This window comes from Crotalus tigris, unplaced genomic scaffold (genome assembly GCF_016545835.1).
Source record: "Crotalus tigris isolate CLP2741 ecotype Arizona unplaced genomic scaffold, ASM1654583v1 scf7180000018413.2111637, whole genome shotgun sequence".
In the NCBI taxonomy this organism is placed as follows: Eukaryota; Metazoa; Chordata; class Lepidosauria; order Squamata; family Viperidae; genus Crotalus; species Crotalus tigris.
In genome coordinates this window covers 2,074,815-2,096,855 of record NW_024096990.1, presented here as the reverse complement: position 1 = coordinate 2,096,855, position 22,041 = coordinate 2,074,815, and the positions used below count along the sequence as shown (strand labels likewise).

General features: G+C 46.0%; 1 protein-coding gene across 1 annotated transcript in view; it reads left to right on the top strand.

Moving 5' to 3' along the window:
* The window catches only part of PPP1R37 (protein phosphatase 1 regulatory subunit 37), a 44,792-nt gene that overhangs the window by 4,147 nt on the left and 18,604 nt on the right, over positions 1 to 22,041 (top strand). Inside the window, exons 2-3 of the mRNA XM_039352244.1 lie at positions 18,797 to 18,894; positions 20,282 to 20,327. Coding sequence (XP_039208178.1) covers positions 18,797 to 18,894; positions 20,282 to 20,327 — 144 coding nt within the window. The remainder of the gene's footprint in view (positions 1 to 18,796; positions 18,895 to 20,281; positions 20,328 to 22,041) is intronic.

The following is a 22,041-nucleotide window of genomic DNA, read 5'->3' as shown; positions in this document are numbered from 1 at the left end:
TTAGGCCTCCGCCGCTGCGTGCAAAAAAAAAAAAAAAAGGTTCAATCAGTCAATTTCAACTTCTCATGGTTCTTGCAAAGTTGGAATTGATTGATTGAACTTTTTAATCCCACCCAGTCTGCCGTTACCACTGCAGCCATGCCCAGCCAATTGGCCACGCCCAGCCAATTGGTCACACCCAGCCAATGGGCCACACCCACCCGGCACTCGATGATACATAAGTGGGTTTTGGGTTGCAGTTTGGGCACTCGGTCTCTCAAAGGTTTGCCATCACTGGTCTATGGTTACTGATGTCCTTATTTAGCAAAGGAATTGCACATGAATGATGTAAGAGTGGGAACAGTGACTCTGTGGCTTAGGGAAATATGATACGGTTGGACAGTGTAATCCAGGGGTAGGCAACCCTGGCTCTTTTATGACTCGTGGACTTCAATCCCCAGAATTCCTGAGCCAGCCATGCTGAGGGGAAAGGGAGAGATTTCCACTCAGGAATTCTGGGAGCTGAAGTCCACGAGTCATAAAAGAGCCAAGGTTGCCTACCCCTGGTGTAGTCACATGTTCTGGTGATGTTTCAGTGGTCATTATTCTTTTTGCCTATCTTTTTTTATAATTTCCACAGGTAGTCCTTGACTTACAACAGTTCATTTAGTGACCAAAATTACAACAGCGCTGAAAAAAGTGACTTATGACCATTTTTCACACGGCCGGTCAGCATGCCCATGGTCACGTGGTTAAAATTCAAATGCTAGGCACCTGACTCCTATTTATGATGGTGGCAGTGTCATAGGGTCACGTGATGAAGCAAACTCAGTGGGGAAGTCAGGCTCACTTAACAACTGTGTTGCTAATTTAACTACTGCGGTGATTCACTTAACAGCTGAAGCAAGAAAGGTTGTAAAATGGGGCAAAACTCACTTAACAACTGTCTCGCTTAACGACAGAAATTTTGGGCTCAACTGTGGTTGTGAGTCGAAGACTACCTGTACTATAGAAAGCTCCATTAAACTGTTTGTTTTTATTGAGATAATTAGAATACGTATATATCTTTTCTTAAAAGATAGAGAGCGTCCTTTGTGATATGTTTAATTCTTGGTAACCTCTTGGGTTTATCCACATAGTTTTTCTAGGAAGACCCTACAGAAGCAGTTTGCCATTGTCTTCTGGATTTTATTTTATTTCATTTTTTGCCTAAAATGTCCCAGGAGTGAACACTCTTTTCACAAGCATGTGGAATAGAAGCGGAAAAGTGGTAGACTGCTGGTTGATACAAATGTCCTGGTGGTAAAAATTTTCCACTCCTAACGATGAGGCATACTCTATCATAACTAGCAATATTTTCCATTTTTTTCCCATTTTCATTGGGTCCTAAACAAAACTGATACGCCAATAGTTGGGATGGTGCATTATTAACTATTTTGGAAGTGTAATGTTGCAAAAAAACCCGGGTTTTGTTTCAGAAAGTCAGGCTGCCTAAATGAGTTTTAGAAAAGGATAGCATTTTGTCGTCGTCGTTGTTTTGGTTCAGGTCCTTGAATGTGAATGTTACAGAACTGTGTGCAGGGTGTGTGTGTGTGTGTGTGTGTGTGTAGGACAGTAATGTACTTTCCCTTGGAACGTCACATTTATATTGTAAGCACTTGATCTCTGTCAAAAATCACAAGATGTTCTTTTTTTTTTTTTAAGCCTCTGGAGTTCTTTTAGCTCTAATCTTATGTATGTGTAAGGATAATGTTGACTTTTCTGTGCTTCTGTGTGATATTTTGAGGATTTCCTGTGCTGGTGCTTAGGCTCCTTTAATTACAGCATTAGCGTCTGGAGGCAATTTGGAGTACAGTAGTGAAATATTTTTGGTCAGGCTCACTGAATTCTTGGTCTTGAAAAACAAAGGGACATGTAGAAAGCTAGTTTGAATCCATTGACGCTTGTCAACACCAGGAACTTCCTTGTTGAATGCACGTACACCACAGGTTTTTGAAAATGCAGACATTTTTTCTCCTATCTGCTGACTAATAATCCTATAAGCACCTTAGTGTTGCCTTCTTTAACCTATAGACCAGTGGTTCTCAACCTTTTTAATGCCGCGACCCCAACCGGTCGTAAGTCGAGGACTACTCAGCTGGTGCAGCACCGTTTGCAGACTGGGACTTTTGGCGGGCTCAGCAGGGCAGAGACAGCCTGGACAATTCCTATTGGCTTTTGAAAGCCAATAGAATTAGACTCTATTCAAGAGAGTCTATTCTATTGGCTTTCAAAAGCCAATAGAATAAAAGGGAGTAGCACAGCTAAGGAAAAGGGGGAAAAAAATGTCGCACTGCGTGAAGTGGTCGTTCGACCCCAAATGGGGTCCCGACCCACAGGTTGAGAACCACTGCTATAGATGGCTAAGACCAAAGAGGGTTGGGTTGGAGAAGCAGATTCAGAATATTCCTCCTCCTCCTCCTCCTCCTTTTTTCCTTTCTCTTCTCCTCCCCTCTATTCCCTTTGCTTCTCTTCTCCTCCTCCTTAACTCTGCCCGCCCACCTTTTCATCTCTATCACCAAGTATATCTGCCTGATGCTGGTAGGGATTATTTGCACTGCAAATCCAGAGCTTTCTGAACCAGGCATAGTAGATGTAGTTCCTGCCATGGCTTATTTAGATGAAACCACATTACTATACAATTTTTGTAGTTGGTACTTGTCAGAGGCACCTGCGTTCAAAGCACCATGAGATCGGTTAACATCTAGCTCAGGGGTAGGCATCCTTGGCTCTTTTATGACTGGTGGACTTCAACTCCCAGAATTCCTGAGCCAGCATGGCAACCTCTGCCTTTCCCCTCAGCATGGCTGGCTCAGGAATTCTGGGAGTTGAAGTCCACCAGTCGTAAAAGAGCCAAGGTTGCCAACCCCTGATCTAGGTTTATTGAAGTCAGTAGATGGAATCTGATCAGACCCTCCCCTGCCTACCCCTGCTCTAATTTTATTGAAGTCAGTAGATGGAATCCGATCAGACCCTTTTATATGCACGTCTGGCTGTTTGCGCATCGAAATCCTTCAGTGTCTGGAGCTTCTACAGCTGTCTTTTATGTCATGGGCATGCCTTGAACTAACCTTCTCGAAGTGGCAGAAGCGCTGTATGCCAGGCTTCTCTGACTTGGTCAACTTTAAAACTAGCAGACTTCAGCTCCCAGATTTCCCCAGCCAGCATGCCACTTGCCTTCCAATATTCCATATTTGAGAAACAGCTGATGTGCAGAAAAAACAAACCATCCCAATAATGAACACCTGTGTTTTGAAAAACAAACAAGCCAAGGTTTCGCAAAACACACAGGCTTCTGTGAAATAAATTACGTAACAAATCAACAATACTTCCCAAAAATAGAGACCTGGAGCAGAGACAAAGCACTGTTTATCTTCCTATTTATAGAAGGTTATCTGTTCTCCCCCGAAGGGATTCTTATTTAACCCAGGAGACCAGCTCCAGGGCTGTTGATAAGCCTAAAATAACTGAGTTAGGAACATGTCGAAACCGCCTTCTCTCCTGGAGGCAGAAGAGATAACTGGGATTCTCTGGCCAAGACTGTTTAAAACAGTGGTTCTCAACCTTTTTAATACCTTGACCCCCCCCCAACCGGTCGTAAGTCGAGGACTCCTCAACCGGTTGTAAGTCGGGGACTACTCAACTGGTGCAGCACCGTTTGCAGAATGGGACTTTCGGCGGGCTCAGCAGGGCAGAGACAGCCTGGACAATTCCTATTGGCTTTTGAAAGCCAATAGAATTAGACTCTATTCAAGAGAGTCTATTCTATTCGCTTTCAAAAGCCAATAGAATAAAAGGGAGTAGCACAGCTAAGGAAAAGGGGGGAAAAAATGGCGGACTGCGTTGTTTGGCGACCCCCGTGAAATGGTCGTTCGACCCCAGATGGGGTCCCGACCCACAGGTGGAGAACCACTGGTTTAAAAAGTGTAGTGTTACCTGCGGATCCAGTCCTGTGGAAGATGCCCAGCTGGTAATAAGGAGAGGCAGACTTAAAAAGGAACTGGAAGGGGCTTCAGACATGGTTGAAGAAGAATCCTAGACCAGTGTTGGCGAACTTATGGCACGCGTGCCAGAGGCGGCACTCGGAGTCCTCTCTGTGGGCACACGCACCGTCGCCCCAGCCCCGCCTCCTCCTACGTCCCCCTCCTCACCAGCAGCCCTCTGGAGGAGAGTCGCCCCCGGGCACGGCCCAGGCAATGCTGCGCAGCCAAGGACATGGTAGCCAGGCAGTGGGGACAAGACTCCACCCTTGCACCCCATCACATGCAGATGATGATGCAGGGCGCGGGCGGAGGGCTTGGCCACCATGGAGCTGCTGGGCTGCCTGGGTGAACTGTGGCAAGCCGTGGAGGTGGTGGGTGGTCCAGCGGGCACGGCAGAATGGGGACGGGTGGGTGGGTTTGGGCACTTGGTCTCTAAAAGGTTTGCCATCACTGCCCTAGAGACCAGATGGCTGGGGCTACTAGAGCATTGCTGGCTGTGGAATTCTGGGAGTTGAAGTCCACATGCCTTAAAATTGTCAAGGCTGAGAAACACTGTACTAGAGAGAACCTTTGAGGATGAATCACATGGCTAACTCGAGTGCTTGCTGGTTTTTCTTTTTTAATTGACAAAAGACTGACTTTAAGCCCCTCTGGGTAAGCAACCCAGTGGAAGTAGGTCTGTCTGGTTGCAATTCCTTTTGCAAATGGGTTTTTCCTCGGCCCAGGAGTCCTGCTGCATTCCCTCCGAAATGCACATTGCGGTTGAGCGGTGGATGTGGCTTCCGCCATAGATTCACAACAAGCCTCCTTGAGCTTCTTTGCACCTCTCACCTATAAATAGGATAAATGGGATTGTCCTGAAATGCTTTGAACCTCGGCGGTTTTCAGCTTTGACCACTTGAAGATGGCTGGACCTCAACTCCCAGCAGTCCCCAGCCAAGCCGTAGAGGGTGGGGAATTCTTGGGAGTTGAAGCCCACGCCTCTTCAAACGGCAATCCAGCCGGGGATTCGTCGTTCACACCTGAGTTATATTCCAAGAAAGCTCTTTAAGCTCTCAGAATGATATATGCCAGTGTTTCTCGACGCCCAGAATTCCCCAGGGCCAGCCGTAAAGGCTGGGGAATTCTGGGAATTGAAGTCCACCCATCTTAAAGTTGCCACTGTTGGGGGGGGGAACCCCTGCTTTACATACAGTATAGGGCAGGAGTAGGCAACCTTGGTTCTTTTATGACTGGTGGACTTCAACTCCCAGAATTCCTGAGCCAGCCATGCTGAGGGGAAAGAGGTTTCCATGTTGGCTCAGGAATTCTGGGAGTTGAAGTCCACGAGTCATGAGGGGGCCATAGTTCCCCCATGCTGGCTCAGGAATTCTGGGAGTTGAAGCCCATGAGTCATGAGAGGGCCATAGTTCCCCCATGCTGGCTCAGGAATTCTGGGAGTTGAAGTCCACCCATCTCTGAGTGGCCAAGGTTGAAAAATACAGGCCTAGGCCAGGGGTGGGGAACCTTGGCTCTTTTATGACTCGTGGATGGACTTCAACTCCCAGAATTCCTGAGCCAGCCACGCTGAGGAGAAAGGGAGAGGTTTCCATGCTGAGCCATGCTGGCTCAGGAATTCTGGGAGTTGAAGTCCACCAGTCATAAAAGAGCCAAGGTTGCCTACCCCTGGTATAGGGAACAGCATGTTTGTTTATCTTCACGATGTTATTGTAACCTTGGGAAAAAAAATAGCAAGATCTCGGATTCTACCTTTCTTTCCCCTGAGGAATTATGAAAGAAAGGAGCAGATGCCAGCCAGGTGGAATTCTGGATCAAGAGGCTGGGGCTTTTTTGTGTGTGTTTTGTTTTCTTTTGTTTGCAAACTACCTTATAGAAGTTGAGCTGCAGCTTGAGAATCAAGCAAAGCTGTTCTCAAGCTGTCTGCAATGATAAGGGGAAAGGGGAAAAAAAAAATTCCTGTTCTCTCTGCCACACCCGTTGTTGTTCCAGTGCAGCCGGAGGGCTTGACTGTTCCTGGCACACGATGCAAATGGTGGACGACACGAGAGGAATCGAATGCTTTCCTTCTGAGGTCTTTGGCTGGCCTGTCCAGAAACTCATGAGTCAGATTCGTTCTCCTGCCAGGCAGCCCGGGCCCTGCATCGGCTGCATCGGCAACAGGCGAGACAAGGCACAGGGTTTCCTTCCCAATATGGTTCAGGGTGTGTGTGTGTGTGCGTGTCTGTGCCTGTGCGATGGCTCAACTGGTCGGCTTTTCAGGGTTCGAGTCCCGAGCACAATATGACAGGGGTGAGCTCCTGTTACAGGTGATCCTTGACTTAGACCAAGGGTAGGCAACCTTGGCTCTTTTATGACTTGTGGACTTCAACTCCCAGAATTCCTGAGCCAGCTTGGCTCAGCTTGGAAACCTCTCCCTTTCCCCTCAGCATGGCTGGCTCAGGAATTCTGGGAGTTGAAGTCCTCCCATCGTCAAGTGGCCAAGGATGAGAAACACTAAGTCTAGGCCAGGGGTAGGCAACCTTGGCTCTTTTATGACTTGTGGACTTCAACTCCCAGAATTCCTCAGCCAGCCATGCTGAGGGGAAAGGTGAGCCATGCTGGCTCAGGAATTCTGGGAATTGAGGTCCACGCGTCATAAAAGAGCCAAGGCGGCCTACCCCTGACTTAGAACCACAGTAGGGCCCTAAATTTTTGTTGCTGAATTTTGCTTAGTGAATTTTGCCCCGTTTTAAGGACCTTGCTTGCCAGAGGTGTTAAGCGAATGGCTCAAGTTGTTAAGTTAGTAACAGGGTTGTTAAGTGACTCTGGCTTCTCCCTTGACAGTTGTTAAATAGTTCCCCATCTTGAAGGCTCAGCTCCTGTGCTAGTGTCTGCCACGTTTGACTAAATTGACGTTGGGCATATCGGATGAGTTGATAGAGGCGGCGGCTATCGTATGCCAGCTTCTGTATTAAATCTGGACTTTGCTACTGCTGCTGAAAACCAGCCACACCACCCGCCTCCTTCTCCCCCCCCCCCCCCGTCTCAGGTTCGCCTTTCTGACAAGGCCGCCTTCAGCTTTTAAACCCCCTAAATCAGTGGTTCTCAACCTTTTTAATGCGGTGACCTTCAACCGGTCGTAAGTCAAGGACTACTCAACTGGTGCAGCACCGTTTGCAGACTGGGACTTTTGGCGGGCTCAGCAGGGCAGAGACAGCCTGGACAATTCCTATTGGCTTTTGAAAGCCAATAGAATTAGATTCTATTCAAGAGAGTCTATTCTATTGGCTTTCAAAAGCCAAGAGAATAAAAGGGAGTAGCACAGCTAAGGAAAAGGGGGGGAAAAATGGCGGACTGCATTGTTTAGCGACCCCCGTGAAATGGTCGTTCGACCCCAAATGGGGTCCCGACCCACAGGTTGAGAACCACTGCCCTAAATGGATTTTGGGGCTTTCTGGGGATTGCCTTGCCCACCCCCAGAAAACGGCAGCAGAGAGAAAGTTAATGGCCACGTTTATACCCTGCATTAAGTTTTATCATGGTTTCTTTGAAATCAGGTGCAGGCAGTCCTCAACTTATGACCGCAATTGAGCCCAGAATTTCTGTCGCTAAGTGAGACATTGGTGAAATGGGTTGGGCCCAATTTTACGACCTTGCTTCCCTCGGCTGTGAAGTGAATCAATTGATAAGTTAGTAACATGGTTACTGACTTCTCTATTGACTTGGCCCGTCAGAAGGTCGCCCAAGGGGATCACTTGACAGCCCCTCCTGGGATCCTGCGACCGTCATGAATACAAGCGTCCGAATTTTGACCAGGTGCCTGTGAAGATGCTGCAACCGTTGTACCTGTGGAAAACGGTTGTCAGTCACTTTTTTCAGTGCTATTGTAAAACGGTCACTAAATGAATGGTTTTAAGTTGGCACAATTCACAGCATCAATCTTGCCTCATTTCAACCACGATGGTCACATACATACAAAACGGCCCTCCTCTGCTCCAGCCACAATTCAGGAATTGCCACAGGAGGGAGGGAAGGACGTAAGGAAGGGAGAGGAAGGAAGAAGGGAAGGGAGGGAGAAGAAGGAAGGAAGGAAGGGAGGGAGGAAGAAGGGAAGAGAGGAAGGAAGGAAGGAAGGAAGGAAGGAAGGAAGGAAGGAAGGAAGGAAGGAAGGAGAGAGAGGAAGGGAGGGAGAAGAAGGAAGCGAGGGAGGGAGGAAGAAGGGAAGAGAGGGAGAGGAAGGAAGGAAGGAAGGAGAGAGGAAGGAAGCAGGGAAGGGAGGGAGAAGGGAGGGAGGGAGGGAGGGATGAAGAAGGGAAGGGAGAGAGAGGAAGGAAGGAAGGAAGGAAGGAAGGAAGGAAGGAAGGAAGGAAGGAAGGAAGGAAGGAAGGAAGGAAAGGATTTAGCCCACCTTTAACCAGATCACAGTAGGCCAGTCATTCTCAACCATGCAGCTTTAAGACAGGTAGACTTCAACTCCCAGAATTCCCCAGCCAGGTAGGAATGCTGGCTAGGGAATTCTGGGAGTTGAGGTCCACAGGTCTTAAAGTTGGCCAAGTTGAGAAGGACTGCTGTGGACTGTGACCTGGGCTAGGTGGATATTATCATCCCGGCAGAGAAATGCAACCTTTTAGACAAACCCAGAAGCTTCTGGGGCCTTGGGGAGGATCGAGTAGACCGAAGCTCAGCCCGTGCAGGTCTTCTCACCTGCTAAGCGAGGCCAGTGTGTGGCCAGGGGGAAAAGCCGGTTCGTATGTGGATTCTCCTGATCTCTGTTCTTCTTCCCTGCACCTAGTGGCAAATCTCCAGAAAGTGGAGGCTGCCGTTTGGTTCTAAAAAGCAGGCAAACAGGCCCCTTGCCTTGAGGAATCAAAAGTTGGGTCCGACCTCTGTCGCCAGCCAGCTAGCTAGCATTTCTGGAGAAACAGCAGGGTTATTTTGGAAGCCACCGCTTTCCTCCTTCCACACACACACGTACACTCCGTTATTATCTGAAGCCTGCTTCTGCCGGGTAATTGTGCACTGTCTGTTCTGGTGTGTATAATGTTGTGGCTTTCCCCCCTCCCTCTGGCTGGGGCCGAAGGGCTGCTCTTTCCAGTGGGGCCTTTGCAACCGCAGCTGAGTCATGTCTGCTCACAACAATTAACGTTTTCCTGGGAAGCCTTATGTAAGCAAACGGTTCCCAACTTGCTCAACTCAAAGACCCGGGGAGCCTGGGGACGCTGAGGTTTTCAGCAGGTGTCTGTCTGTGCATGCATGCGTAAGCCCAGGAGAGGCGGCTGGTTTAAAAAGTTGCTGGAAGTCTTCCGCCTCTGAAATGCTGTAGCTAGTCCGGTGCTTCCATAAATTGCAAATGGCATTACGGAGTGACGGGTTGAGAGTCTTAAAGTTGAGGAAATGAGTTTTTTAAAAAGTTTTTTTTTTAAATTTAGGTTGGTTTTATCCTGCCTTTATTATTTTTATAAATAACACAAGGTGGTACACGTACTTAATCCTCTTTCCTTCTCCTGTTTTTCCCACAACAACAACAACAACCCTGTTAGGTTGGTTGGGCTGGGAAAGAGTGATTGGCCCAAAGTCAGCCAGCCAGCTTTCATGCCCAAGGCGGGACTAGAACTCACAGTTGTTGACGATTGGCCTAAAGTCACCCAGTCAGCTTCATGCCCAAGGCGGGACTAGAACTCCCAGTCTTCTGGTGATTGGCCCAAAGTCACCCAGTCAGCTTTCATGCCCAAGGCGGGACTAGAACTCACAGTCGTTGACGATTGGCCTAAAGTCACCCAGTCAGCTTTCATGCCCAAGGCGGGACTAGAACTCCCAGTCTTCTGGTGATTGGCCCAAAGTCACCCAGTCAGCTTTCATGCCCAAGGCGGGACTAGAACTCATAGTCGTTGACGATTGGCCTAAAGTCACCCAGTCAGCTTTCATGCCCAAGGTGGGACTAGAACTCACAGTCTTCTGATGATTGGCCCAAAGTCACCCAGCTGGACTAGAACTCCCAGTCTTGGATGACTGACCCAAAGTCACCCAGTCAGCTTTCATGCCCAAGGCAGGACTAGAACTCACAGTCTCCCGGTTTCCAGCCTGGAGCCTTAACCACTAAACCAAACTGGCTCTCTATAGTTTGATTTGCCTCAAGGGCGTGGGATTTTAGGATTGCAATATTTGATTGGTTCAGTGATTTGACCAATCCCACTTTTAATCCACTAGTACCCTGGCAGTATTGATTGTAGGTGAAAGAAACCCGGATTAGGAGTATGAAAACATAGTTTATTTTCTCAGAGGCTGAGAAAGGGTAAACTTTGACTAAGTTCTGGCTCTTGGCTGAAATCCCAGATGGAAAACCTGTTGGCTTTGGGCAGGAACATGGTTTTTTTATTATTATTATTTGTTTCTTTTTTGCCCAAGTCAAAATCTTGAGACCCAAATCTGTGGGTAAATACTGTACAGCAAACTAAGTTTCCTGACTTAAGAAGATAAAGTGGTATTTGCATTTTTTTCTTTCTTGCTGGAACTTTTTATTAGTTTCAAGATTTTCTTGCCTCTCCAGAAAGAGTTCCCCAAAGAAAGATACCACAGGTAGTCCTTAACTTACGGCCACAATTGAGCCTAACATTTCTGTTGCTAAGTGAAACATAATAATAATAACAATAATAACAGTAAATAATAACAGTATATAATAACAGTAAATAATAACAGTAAATAATAATAATAATAATAATAATAATAATAATAATAATAATAATAATAATAATAATAGTGAATACATCAAGAGAGTGAAGAAGATCTTAAAGTCCAAACTCAATGGAGGAAATACCATAAAGGCAATCAACACCTGGGCAATCCCAGTCATTAGGTACACAGCTGGAATAGTGGACTGGACTCAAGCAGAACTAAAAGCAATGGATAGGCAGACCAGAAAATAATGACAATGAATCATGCCCTTCATCCACGCAGTGACATTGATAGACTTTATCTACAAGGCAAATAGGTGGGCGTGGAATGCTACAAGTACATCAGATGGTTGAAGAAGAAAAAAGCTTTGGAAGAATATCTGAAGAACAATGATGAAGATGCACTGAAATTATTCAGGAAGGCTTACTTACTGGAGAGACCTGGCCTACAAGAAAGACCAAATGAAGAACAGAATAGAGGCATGGGAAGACAAAGCACTACATGGCCTATACATGAAAAAAATAGCTGGGAAAGTGGCAATGGCTAAGAGCAGGAAAATTGAAGAAAGAGACCGAGGGACTAATTCTGGCTGCACAAGACCAAGCCTTGCCATCTCCAGAACAGACAGTTGCCCCTATGCAAAGAAGCTGAAGATACCACAGCTGTTAGATTGCACCTGATTACAAGCAGCTTACAAAGTAGCAACCACAATTTGCCTGTAAGCAAAAACCTAGAGAAAGTCATAGAAAATGATAAAATTAAACTGCTCTTTCAGAATTGCACCTGCAACATAACACCCCAGACTTAACAATTGTCGATAAGAAAGACAAAAAAGTCTGGATAGTGGAAGTAATAACAGATAATACCTACAGAAATAAATAGGGTATAAGTCATAGGTATATAACTTACACCATTGGCATTGACAAATTTGCTATTAGTCAATTGCAAAACAGTAAATATACCTAATACCATCAAACATCTACTTCTGCCTATCCCAGGTCCTGGGTAAGGACTCGATAGGTAGACAAAATGCCAAATCCATGAACATGAATAATAATAATAATAATAATAATAAAGTTGGAAGGGACCTTGGAGGTCATCTAGTCCAACCCCCTGCTCAGGCAGGAAACCCTATCCCATTTCAGACAAATGGCTGTCCAGTCTCTTCTTGAAAACTTCCAGTGTTGGAGCATTCACAGCTTCTGGAGACAGGTGGTTCCACTTATTTATGTAGTAATAATAATAAAGTTGGAAAGGACCTTGGAGGTCATCTAGTTCAACCCCCTGCTCAGGCAGGAAACCCTATACGATTTCAGACAACGGCTGTCCAGTCTCTCCTTAAAAACTTCCAGTGTCGGAGCACCCACCGCTTCTGGAGACAGGTGGTTCCACTGGTTAATTGTTCTGTCAGGAAGTTTCTCCTTAGTTAAGTGAATTTGTCAAGTGAATTTTGCCCCATTTTATGACCTTCCTTGCCACCGTCGTTAAGCGAATCACTGCAGTTGTTAAGTGAAACTGTCTCCCCCCCCTTGACTTTGCTTGTCAAAAGGTCACCAAAGGGGATCACATAACCCTGGGACGCTGCAACCGTTATAAGTCTGAGTCGGTGGCCAAGCATCTGAATTTTGATCATATGGACTGTAGGGAGGCTGCGATGGATGTGCGAAAAATAGCCATGCCCATTTTTTGGGTGCCGTCATAACTTTGAATGGTCACTAAATGAACTGTTGTAAGTCGAGGACTACCTGTATTTCCATGCTATTTTTTTTTCCTTGCAAGAACATTTGGGAGTCGGGGAGTCAATTTAATAAAATCCACCGTGTGTGAGTTGGGCCACCATATAAATTTGTATAATAAATACCATATTATGCAACACACAGTACCTGTTATAATGCTGCGGTTTATAGTTACTTATTTGCATCCCTACTTTGATCCGATTTTACCGCTTTATGAAGCAAAAATGTACAGCCGCCCCTCCGTCAGAAGGAACTAAATAAGAATAAAATAAAAACACCATGGGACGGCTGTTTCCTGAAAGGGCCGTTTTAGCAAAGTGGTTGCCATTTTGAACCCTAATGCTGGGATCTGCAGAATATATCATCCATCTCAATCATCCCCTGCGCCAGGAATCTCCAAACCTGGCAACTTTGAGACTTGTGGACTTCAATTCCCAGAATTCCCCAGCTAGCCATGCGAAGTCAGTGTGGGGGGGAACGCTTGATCCGCTTAATGACCCACGATTCATTCAAAAGTCGTGGCGAAAAGGTCATAAAACCAGGTGCAACTCACTTAAGCGCCTGGCTTAACGGTGGAAATTCTTTTTGGATTTTATTTTATTTTGGGGAGGGGGGAAGTTTGCTATTTTGTATTTTAACCTTGCCTTGAACAAAATATCATATATAATGAAAAGAAAACCAGTGGAAATTCTAGCCTCGATTCCGGTCGTACGTTGAGGACAACCTACATAGAGAAAGAATTTGGATTTTTGTTGTATTTTCCACGTTTGTCTTTTTAAACAAGAAAGCCTCCAAGGCAGCTTTTCTTATTCTTATTTTGTTTTTCCCCAAGGCAGGGCACACCTCTCCGCCTTGTCTGGCAGCCTTCGATTTCTTCTACCTCTCTTTAGTCTCTTCAACATTCCTGCTCTTAAGGCCAAGAGCCTATCCTGGAAGCTTTTGCCAATTCATTACCTTCAGACATAAAAGGAAATATTGCAAGCTTTGACATCCGTGTGTGTGTGTGTGTGTGTGTGTGTGTGTGTGTGTGTGTGTGTGTGTGTGTAGAACTGTGTCTTATTTTGCCCTGCACCTGAATAGAAGCTTTGTGTGGCTAACCTGATCTGGGCTGTGCGCCAGGTACAGGAAGGTACAGTAAACGGACCTGCCTTTTGCGCCCGCGCCCAGCATCTCATCCGGGAATAGGATCCAATTCATATGATACCTTTTCCCCATGAATAGCATTAGGCCTTAGACTTATATACTGCTTCACGGTCCTTTACCGCCCTCTCTAAGCGGTTACAGAGTCAGCATGTTGCTCCCAACAATCTCGGTTCTCATTTTTACCGACCTCGGAAGGATAGAAGGCTGAGTCAACCTGGAGCCGGTCAGGATTGAACTCCAGGCAGTGGGCAGAGTTAGCCTGCAATATGCATTTGAACCACTGGGAGGAAAGGAAGGAAGGAAGGACAAGAACAGGGAGAGAGGAAGGAAGGAAGGAAGAAAAGGGAGGGAGGGAAGGACGGAGGGAAGGAACAGCAATAGCACTTAGACTTATATACCGCTTCACAGTGCTTTACCACCCTCTCTAAGCTGTTTACAGAGTCAGCCTGTTGCCCCAACAATCTGGGTCCTCATTTTTACTGATCTTGGAAGGATGGAAGGCTAAGTCCAACTTTGAGCCAGTCAGGATCGAACTGCTGGCCCCATCATTTCTAGAGAATGTCATGCAAAGCCAGCTGTCTCATCCAAACCCACAACTTTTGTATACTTCTGTAAGAAAACATGATTTACAAACAGTTACGGCTTGGTTTAAACAAGGCAAAATCATAAGCCGTGGCTTACACAACCACTATGTCTGGGTTCCCACAACTGGGGTTGGAACAAATGGCTTTCATGGACTATAAGATGACAACCATCCACGCATTATATATATTATAGCTCTTGGGCCAGGAGAAAGGTTAGATTATACATATATAAACCAAAGTACATACAGTCATAAAGAAAAATACTTCCTGGTACATTGATGGGGAATTACTTGGGCTGGTGTGTGTAAACAAGAGAAAATTCTCTTTTCTGCTAAGAAAATATTAAGACAAATCAACTGTGCATTATTATTATTATTATTCTGCATAAATCTAAGCCAGTGGTTTTAAAAGTATGCCGTGCTCTTGGTTTAATTGTAGGTGTGTTTCATGTCAGCTATACGGAAAGTCTGTTCAAAGACCACACTATTTTGAGAGCTTAATTAGGATGATTAAATCTTGTTTTAGGGTAATTCTCAGGAACCTAAAAATACTAAATAATCATGAGACTGAAAGGCTGGTGATCCTCCACTTAACAATAACAGAATTTCCATTTCTAACCAAGGCAGTTGTTAAATGAGGTGTGGCCGATTTTACGGCCTTTTTTGGCCACGCTTGTGAAGCCAATCACCGCGGTTGTTAAGTAACTCAGACGGTCGTAAAGCAAATCCAGCTTTTGCTCGTTGACGTAGCTTGTCGGAAGCCGGCTGGGAAGATCGCCAATGTCGGTCAGGTCACCCTGGGACACCTCCGTTGTCCAAAAGACTTGCTGGTTGCCAAGTACTTAAATTGTGATCATGTAACTGGGGGGATTCTGGGACGGTCGTAAGTGTGAGGACCGATAAGTGTAAGTCACTTTTTTTCCAGTGCCGTCGTGACTTTGGACGGTCACCAAACAAGCCTGTAAATATTAAGCTACTGCATTGTAGTGTCCAAGGAGAAAGAGTTGTAAATACAGTACATCAGGGGGTCTTCAAACGTGGCCCTTTTATGACTCGTGGACTTCAACTCCCAGAATTCCTCAGCCAGGCATGCTGGCTGAGGAATTCTGGGAGTTGAAGTCCACGAGTCATAAAAGGGCCACGTTTGAAGACTCCTGCAGTATATCTTCCCACTTCAGTGGATAGCTGCACTTAAACCAATTTTTTTCCTTCCAGGCACAAATGCTTAAGCCCCGATTCTTTCTCCCCTTCCTCTTTTTGGCCTCCGGGCACTCCTACCCCAATGGCTCTGCATTAAACTGGAGAAGTCTGTCTGATGTATGAATCTGCTGTCATTTGCACCTCTTGTGTTATTAATTTGGGAAGCTTCACTCGCTACCAAGTTCAGCAATAACGCTACGAAAGTCCCCCACCCATCTTTCTCTCAGCAGATTGGAAGCTAGTTGAGAATTAACACCTAGAGCAGGGGCAGGCAACCTTGGCTCTTTGATGACTCGTGGACTTCAACTCCCAGAATTCCTGAGCCAGCATGGGGGAAACTTTGGCCCCTTCATGACTCGTGGACTTCAACTCCCAGAATTCCTGAGCCAGCTGAAGTCCACGAGTCATAAAAGAGCCAAGGTTGCCTGTCCTTGAGCTAGAGCAGGGATGGCGAACCTTTTAGAGACCGAGTGCCCAAACTGCAACCCCAAATCCACTTACGCATCGTCGGGTGCTGGGTAGGTGTGGCCTATTGGGTGGGTGTGGCCCATTGGGTGGGCGTGGCTGCGGTGGTAACGGCAGACTGGGTGGGACTAAAAAGTTCAATCAATCAATTCAAACTTTGCAAGAACTTTTTTTTCCCACAGAAGTTGAAATTGACTGATTGATTGAACTTTTTTTTTTTTTTTTGCACATAGCAGCGGAGGCCTAAAGCGAAAAGGTTTTATAAAACCCAGCTGAAGGCCTAGGACTGGGGCGACGGCGCGCGTGCCCACAGAGAGGGCTCTGAGTGCCACGTCTGGTACCCGTGCCATAGGTTCGCCACCACTGACCTAGAGTTTACCTTGGTGGAAGGGTCAGCCATGGGATGGGCCACCTATATAGATCTGGCGTTTTCTGAAACCCAGTTTCTTCCTTCTAGAACTCTGTGTGTGTGTGTGTGTGTGTCCAAACTTGGCAGCTTTAAGACTTCAACTCCCAGAATTCCTCAGCTAGCCATGCTTAAGGTTGCCATGTTTGGAGACACCACCGCCCCTTTCTAGGAGACAGTTTGCCCTTCAGGTCATGTGGATGACCTCCTTCTTAACCCTGGTGTCTTGCTAGTCCACCCTTTCCCATTTGAATGTAAAAAATGGCTTGGGGAATTGACCTTAAAATGTACCCTCCATTTAGGAGAGCTCCCTGAAGCAAACAATGAACTGCAAAACTAGAGTTAATTGAGCAGGTTTGCAGATGCTTGCCCCCCAAATTCAGGATTCTGAAATTATTATTATTATTATTATTATTATTATTATTATTATTATCGATCATCGCACAGTCAGCCAGATATTCAGATTGGATTTGGCATTTTGTCTACCTATCGAGTCCTTACCCAGGACCTGGGATAGGCAGATGTGGATGTTTGATGGTATTACACAGCAGTTCCTAATAAGGCTGCCTTTTGCAATTGACTAATAGCGAATTTGTCAATGCCAATGGTGTTCAAGTGGTGCTCCAGTTGTTTTGGGATTGCACCCAAGGAGCCTATGACTATTGGTACTACCCTTGCTTGCTTTTGCCACAGTCTTTCTATTTCTATTTGTAGGTCTTTGTATTTTGTTATCTTCTCCAGTTCTTTCTCGTCTATTCTGCTGTCTCCAGGCACTGCCACGTCCACTATCCAGACTTTTTTGTCTTTCTTATCGACAATTGTTAAGTCTGGGGTGTTACGTTGCAGGTGCTTGTCTGTTTGAATTGTGAAGTCCCAGAGCAGTTTAATTTTATCATTTTCTATGATTTTCTCTATTTTATGATCCCACCAGTTTTTGCTTACAGGCAAATGATATTTTTTGCAGATCTTCCAATGCACCATTGTTGCTACTTTGTCATGCCGCTGCTTGTAATCAGTTTGTGCAATCTTCTTCTTGTTGTTGTTGTTATTATTATTATTATTATTTAAAGAAAGCTAAACAAAAGAGTCCTTGGACTTGGAATGCTCGGCTTGCTGACAAATACCCTTAAAACCGAAATGCACGGCAGCTACAACCCCTTGCAAATGTCTTCTGTGGCCAGGGATGGTGTTAATGGTGGAGTTATCCTTTTCTGAATGACGGAGCCAGGCACGGGTTAGGATTGGGTGGGGGTGGGGGGATGGTCATCTCTCTGCTTCAGTAATCAAGGTTAGATTCTAACCTTGTAATTAGGGGCCTGCCTGCCTGCCTGCCTACCTCAGGCCTGACCCCAACATTTTGTGACGGTCTCTTTGGCAGCTCCTGAAGCTGTTCAGGTTGGCTTGGCTGTTTTCTTTGAGTAAATATTTGTGCTTAATGGCTCTTATCAGTTTACATGCTGGTGCCAGGCTTCCCAGTTAATCACAAACCACCCACAGCTGCACAATCTTGCAGAAAACAGTCTGGAGGGACCTTTGAAGGAATGCCAGTCTCTTTTTCCTTAATAACTAATAGCCCAAAGAGGGCTTCCTCTTGGAAAGAGGAGGAAGAAGAGAGAGAGGGGGGGAGAGGAAAGAGAGAGAGAGAGAGAGGGAGAGGGAGAGGAAAGAGAAAGGGGAGTGGAAAGAGGGAGAGGGAAGGAGAGGGAGAGAAGGGGAGAGGAAAGAGAGAAAGGGAGAGAGGGAGAGGAAAGAAAAGGGAGAGGAAAGGGAGAGAAAGAGGGAGAGGAAAGAGAAGGGGAGAGGAGAGAGGGAGGGAAGGGGAGAGGGGGGAGAGGAAAGAGAGATGGGGAGAGGAGAGAGAAAGGGAGAGAGAGGGAGAGAAAAGAGAAAGGGGGCAATGAAAGAGAGAGAGCGCGGGAGAGGAAAGGGGGGAAAGAGGGAAAGAGAAAGGGGGGAGGGAGAGGGGGAGAGAGGAAAGAGGGAGAGAGAAAAAGAGGGAGAGGAGAGAGAGAGAGAGAATGGGGGGTGAAGGAATCTGTTGAACATCGTGTGGGAGCATCACATTCACAAAAAAAGACAAGTTTAGCCTAATGGTTAAAAGTGCTGACCTACAAAGCAGGAGATTGCAAGAGTTCTAGTCCCGCTTTAGGCATAAAGGTCAGCTGGGTGACTTTGGCCCCATCACCAGGAGACGGTGAGTTCTAGTCCCACCTTAGGCATGAAAGCCAGCTGGGTGACCTTGGACCAGTCCCTCCCTCTCTCAGCCCAGCTCACCTCAATGGGTTGTTGTTGTTGTTGTTGGGGGGGGAAATAGGAGGAGGAGGAAGCATTAAGTATGTTCATCACCTTGAATTACTGACAAAGGGAGGATAAAAATCTAGCAAATAAATAAACGAGCAAGGCTGAGCTACTGGCTGCTCCCAAAAACCCTTACTCCTCCCCGCACCCTTCGGCTTCTTATCTCCAGGTACTGTCCACTTCTGAGGTTCTTCTTTGTGTGTGTGTGTGTGTGTGTGCACACGTGCTTCTGAAGCTCCTGGTGCCCAAGCAAGGGGGGCCTTTCGTCACTGGCAGCTCCTCTACCTCCCTCTCTTTCTCACTCCCTTTTCAGCCCAGAATGTGACTGTGGAAGAAGTTCTCACCGCCTACAAGCAAGCTTGTCAAAAGTTAAATTGCAAACAGATACCCAAACTACTGAAGCAGGTCCAGGTGGGTGCTTGTTCTTAAAGGTATCCCTGCCTTGATTGATTAGATCTGGCTGTGGGAGGAGGAGGAGGAGGTGGAGGTGGTTATATCCGTCTTTGGGCTTTATTTTTGGCAGCCGTAGGAAACCATTTTGTGCTGAGGCACGCCCTTGGTCTACCTAGGCCAGGGGTAGGCAACCTTGGCTCTTTTATGACTGGTGGACTTCAACTCCCAGAATTCCTGAGCCGGCATGGCTCAGCTTGGAAACCTGTCCCTTTCCCCTCAGCATGGCTGGCTCAGGAATTCTGGGAGTTGAAGTCCACAGGTCATAAAGTTGCCATAGTTCCCACCCTGTCCTGAGGGATCAGGTTAGGACAGGAGTGGGCAACCTTGGCTCTTTTAGGACTCATGGACTTCAACTCCCAGAATTCCTGAGCCAGTATAGCTCAGCTTGGAAACCTCTCCCTTTCCCCTCAGCATGGCTGGCTCAGGAATTCTGGGAGTTGAAGTCCACGAGTCATAAAAGAGCCAAGGTTGCCTATCCCTGACCTAGGTGCTGTTCATACAGGCAGTCCTTGACTTACAACCCCAATTGAGCTCAAAATTTACATTGCTAAGTGAGACTATTGTTAAGCGACTTTTGCCCCCATTTTACGACCTTGTCATCGTTGTTAAACAGATCACTGCAGTTATTAAGCTAGTAACACGGTTGTTAAGTGAATCTGGCTTTCCCGTTGACTCGGCTTGTCAGAAAGGTCACCAAAAGGTGATCACAGGCGCCCAGGACATTGCTAACGTCATAACTATGACTCTGTTGCCAATTTTGACCACGTGACCACGGGGAAGCTGCAATGATCCTAAAGTGTGAAAAACGGTCGTAAAGTCATTTTTTTTTTCAATGCCCTTGTAACTTTGAACGGTCCCTAAATGAACAGTTGTAAGTCAAGAACTAGCTCCACAGCCTTCCCAAGCTTTTCAGGCAAGATCTTTTCCCAGTCCTTCCTGGAGAGACTTGAATCCAGATCTTCTATTCATAGAGGCTACTCTCAATTTCTCATAGCATCTCTCCATCCAAGGAAAAGGAGAAAGGAGATTGCCTCTGATCTCAAGCAAAGTTGCAAAATTCTCTTTAGCATCCATCGTTGGATTTTGAATTTTAGGGGTTCCATCTTGAGAACCATGGCCAGGAAGAAAATCGTAGAGCCGAAGCAAATTGACTTGGCTTCTGAAGAAGGTCTGAGGGAGATTTGGACTTTTTGCTTATGATTTATTTATTTATTTTTTTATTACATTTATCTGTGCTTCCCATCTTACTATCCAAAGTTATAAGACACCCGCAGGGCCCTGGCACACTCCCGTGCTTCTCTCCCACCCTTGCCATAAATCATAATTTGCTATTCTTCTGTTGCAGGAATTTAAAGATCTAACCCCTCGGATAGATTGCCTGGATCTAAAAGGTATGTCTTCCAGCCTTTCGTCAGCAGAGCTGTTTGCCGACACGGTCACACCTTACCCTCTTCCCGTTCAAGAATTGGTTCCAGTTATCTGCATTTGAAAACAGCCCCCCTTTTTGCAAAGGCGGGCAGAATGGATGTCACAGACCCTGGGGCCATTTTTGCCGACTGCCACGTGCAAATTTGTCACTATCCTTTGCCGTGTGTCATCCGACGTTCTAAAACTGGCTCAGGTTTATCACCGGCTTGCCACGGACACTTCTGCGGTTCATCTTTCTCCAGTTGTAGATTTGCAAAGTGAATCAAGCTTGGGGTGGGGTGGGGGAAAATCACCAATGCACCCAATAGTGCAACCAGATTTGACAGGTGGCTGATGAACACCTGTATCATCTTTTCCACAATAAGCCAGAATGACGCACGACCCTCTTTGGATTCACCTGCAGTGAACTTTCCTCTCCCCCCACCCCCCCAGTTCCCTCCCCTGGTTTATATTTCATAACTAAGCAGTCCCCTTTAAAGCCCTGGGTAAACATTGTGTTTGCACAAGGATGACAGCCTCTTGGCTGCAAGGTGGTTTTCCTGTGCAGGGCTGCTAAACAGAAGCTTCGTTTCAAAAGAAAATGCCTGTTCCCAGAGAGGGGGGGGCAGGGCCATAAATTTGTCAGGGCTCCAGGTGTGTGTGAGAGTGTAGACGTCATCTGAATGGAAAACGAATGGGTCACACTTGACAGCCGAGAGAAGAAAGAGCAGCCCTGTCTGGGTTAAACAGCCACTGCTCTGAGCATCCTTCCTGACCTGGGCGAAATTTGCATCATGAGCGCAGTTTTTTTTTCCAATTCATGGTGCTTTGTGAATGGGCACTTCATCATTGTTATCAGGAGTTTGAAAGGGGGCAAAGAAAGCCCGGATTTTCCGTTGCTAAGCAAGACCATTTTGTGTTGTGCCCCGTTTGATGAATAGAATAGAATAGAATAGAATAGAATAGAATAGAATAGAATAGAATAGAATAGAATAGAATAGAATAGAATATGGGAATAGAATAGAATGGAACAGAACGGAATAGAATAGAACAGAACAGGGAATAGGATAGGATAGGATAGGATAGAATAGAATAGGGAATAGAACAGAACAGAACAGGGAATAGAATAGAGAATAGAATAGAATAGAATAGGGAATAGAATAGAGAAGAGAATAGAGAAGAGAATAGAATAGAGAATAAAATAGGGAATAGAAGAGGAGAGAAGAGAATAGAGAATAGAATAGAATAGAGAATAAAATAGAGAATAGAATATAATAGGCAATAGAATAGAAGAGAATAGAATAGAATAGAGAATAGAATAGAGAATAGAATAGAATAGGGAATAGAAGAGAATAGAATAGAGAATAGAATAGAATAGGGAATAGAACAGAATAGAACAGAACAGAATAGAATAGAATAGAATAGAATGTCAGAGTTAGAAGGGACCTTGGAGATCTTCTAGTCCAGCCCCCTGCTTTTCCAGGCCTCGTTGATCTTACCCTCATTTTAAGCCTCCCAACTACTGCGATCTGTGCAGCTTTTCCCCCAGTTAGCGATTCAGCCATTCACAGCCATAATATATATATCTATGGGTCTGACAGCTAGGTATACCAACTTGATTCTTGATTTGAGGTAGCCTTGCCCTGGGCAGCTCACCCCCCCTTTCCTGAGCAGGGAGACGTTTGGTGCATTGAATCC